Genomic DNA, 2,075 nt, shown 5'->3' on the forward strand with positions numbered 1-2,075 from the left:
AAAGCTTTCAAACACCTCAAGGGCATGCTTACTTCGGCCCCCATCATCATTCCACCAGATTGGAGCCTTCCTTTTGAACTAATGTGTGATGCATCAGATTATGCAATTGGAGCCGTTTTAGGCCAAAGGAAGAACAAGCAGCCACATGTCATCTATTATGCATCCCGAACCTGGAATGATGCTCAATTGAACTACTCTACCATTAAAAAAGAACTTCTTGTTGTTGTGTTTGCATTAGATAAGTTTCGTTCTTATTTAATTGGCACTAAAGTTATTGTTTTCATTGATCATGCAGCTTTGAAATATTTGCTTACAAAGAAAGAAGCTAAACCAAGGCTTATTCGATGGATGCTTCTTCTCCAAGAGTTCGATATTGAAATTAGGGATAAGAAAGGGAATGAAAACATGGTGGCTGACCACTTGAGCCGTTTGGTGCATGATGAGGAGTCAATACCTATCCAAGACACATTCCTTGATAAGCAATTGTTGTCCATTGCTGTAAGTGTACCATGGTATGCAGATTTGGTGAATTATTTTATGTCTAAACAAATTCCAAGCAACTTAAACAAGCACCAACGTGATAAACGTATAAAGGATGCACAATTTTATGTTTGGGATGACCCATATTTGTGGAAATATTGCTCTGATCAGATTGTGCTTAGGTGTGTGCATGAGTCTGAATTTAATTCAATTTTAACTTTTTGTCACACATATGCATGTGGTGGTCATTTTGGCACACAACGCACAACACATAAGGTTTTAGAATGTGGATTTTATTGGCCTAATGTCGTTAAGGATGCTAGAACTTTTTGTATGACTTGTGATCTTTGCCAAAGAACAGGAAATATAGGTCAAAGAGACCAAATGCCACAAACATCCATTCTTGGTGTTGAAATTTTTGATGTTTGGGGTATTGATTTCATGGGTCATTTTCCTTCTTCACATGGTTTCCTTTATATTTTGCTTGCGGTGGATTATGTCTCGAAATGGGTGGAAGCAAAAGCCACCCGTACTAATAATTCTAAAGTGGTTGTAGATTTCATTAGAACTAACATCTTTGCAAGGTTTGGCATGCCAAGAGTTCTCATAAGTGATGGGGGTTCTGATTTTTGCAATCGAACCATCGAGGCGCTACTTAAGAAATATAGTGTCACACATAAGGTTTCAACACCTTATCACCCTCAAACAAGTGGCCAAGCTGAGGTTTCGAATAGGGAAATCAAGCAGATTTTGGACATGACCGTGGGACCAACTAGGAAAGATTAGAGCTTGCGTTTGGATGATGCACTGTGGGCGTATCGTACAACCTACAAAACACCCATTGGCATGCCTTTATTTCGGCTCATCTATGGCAAACCGTGCCATCTTCCTATTGAATTAGAGCACAAGGCACATTGGGTTGTCAAGACATTCAATTTGGACATAGATGCTGCTGGAATTCATAGGAAGCTACAATTGAATGAACTTGAAGAGATTAGGCACGAGGCTTATGAGAATGCTCGAATTTACAAAGAGAAGACAAAGGCATTCCATGAAAAGATGATTTGTAGCAAGACATTTTCAATAGGGCAGAAAGTGTTACTTTTCAATTCCCCCCTACGTTTATTTCTCGGTAAGTTACTTTTCAAATGGATTGGCCCGTTTGTTATTACTAATTTCTTTCCCTATGGTACAGTCCAAATCCAAAGTTTCAAGACTGGCCAAGAATTCAAGGTGAACGGGCATCGTTTGAAGCCTTACTACGACCTTTTTGAGGAGCATGTGGTGGAGGAAACACCCCTCCATGCCGTGGGCTCCAATGAAGTCTAAATGGAGGTTTTTGTCCGACTGCAAGATGTTAAAGCAAGCGCTTCTTGGGAGGCAACCCATACATTCAACTAGGGAATGTTGGAATTCTCATTCCAAACTCAGATTTGCGTTCCTAAACCCTTCTCTTTACTGCATTTATTTTTCCATGCTTATCGTGATTGTTAATTGTGTTGTTTGTATGCTTATATTTGAGTCTTTGTTTTAAACATTAAGGACAATGTTTGGTTTAAGTGTGGGGGGGGGGGGTAAACAAGCTGTTTTTGCAT

General features: G+C 39.6%; 1 protein-coding gene across 1 annotated transcript; it reads left to right on the forward strand.

The window, feature by feature from the left end:
- The first annotated feature begins 1,326 nt into the window (after positions 1-1,326).
- Positions 1,327-1,809, forward strand: LOC139189492 (uncharacterized). Its single transcript, XM_070808449.1, has 2 exons — positions 1,327-1,612; positions 1,676-1,809. The coding sequence occupies exons 1-2, from the start codon at positions 1,327-1,329 to the stop codon at positions 1,807-1,809; spliced, it is 420 nt and encodes a 139-aa protein (XP_070664550.1).
- Positions 1,810-2,075: the final 266 nt, after the last annotated feature.

The sequence above is a fragment of the Malus domestica genome, chromosome 11 (genome assembly GCF_042453785.1).
Source record: "Malus domestica chromosome 11, GDT2T_hap1".
Lineage (NCBI taxonomy): Eukaryota > Viridiplantae > Streptophyta > Magnoliopsida > Rosales > Rosaceae > Malus > Malus domestica.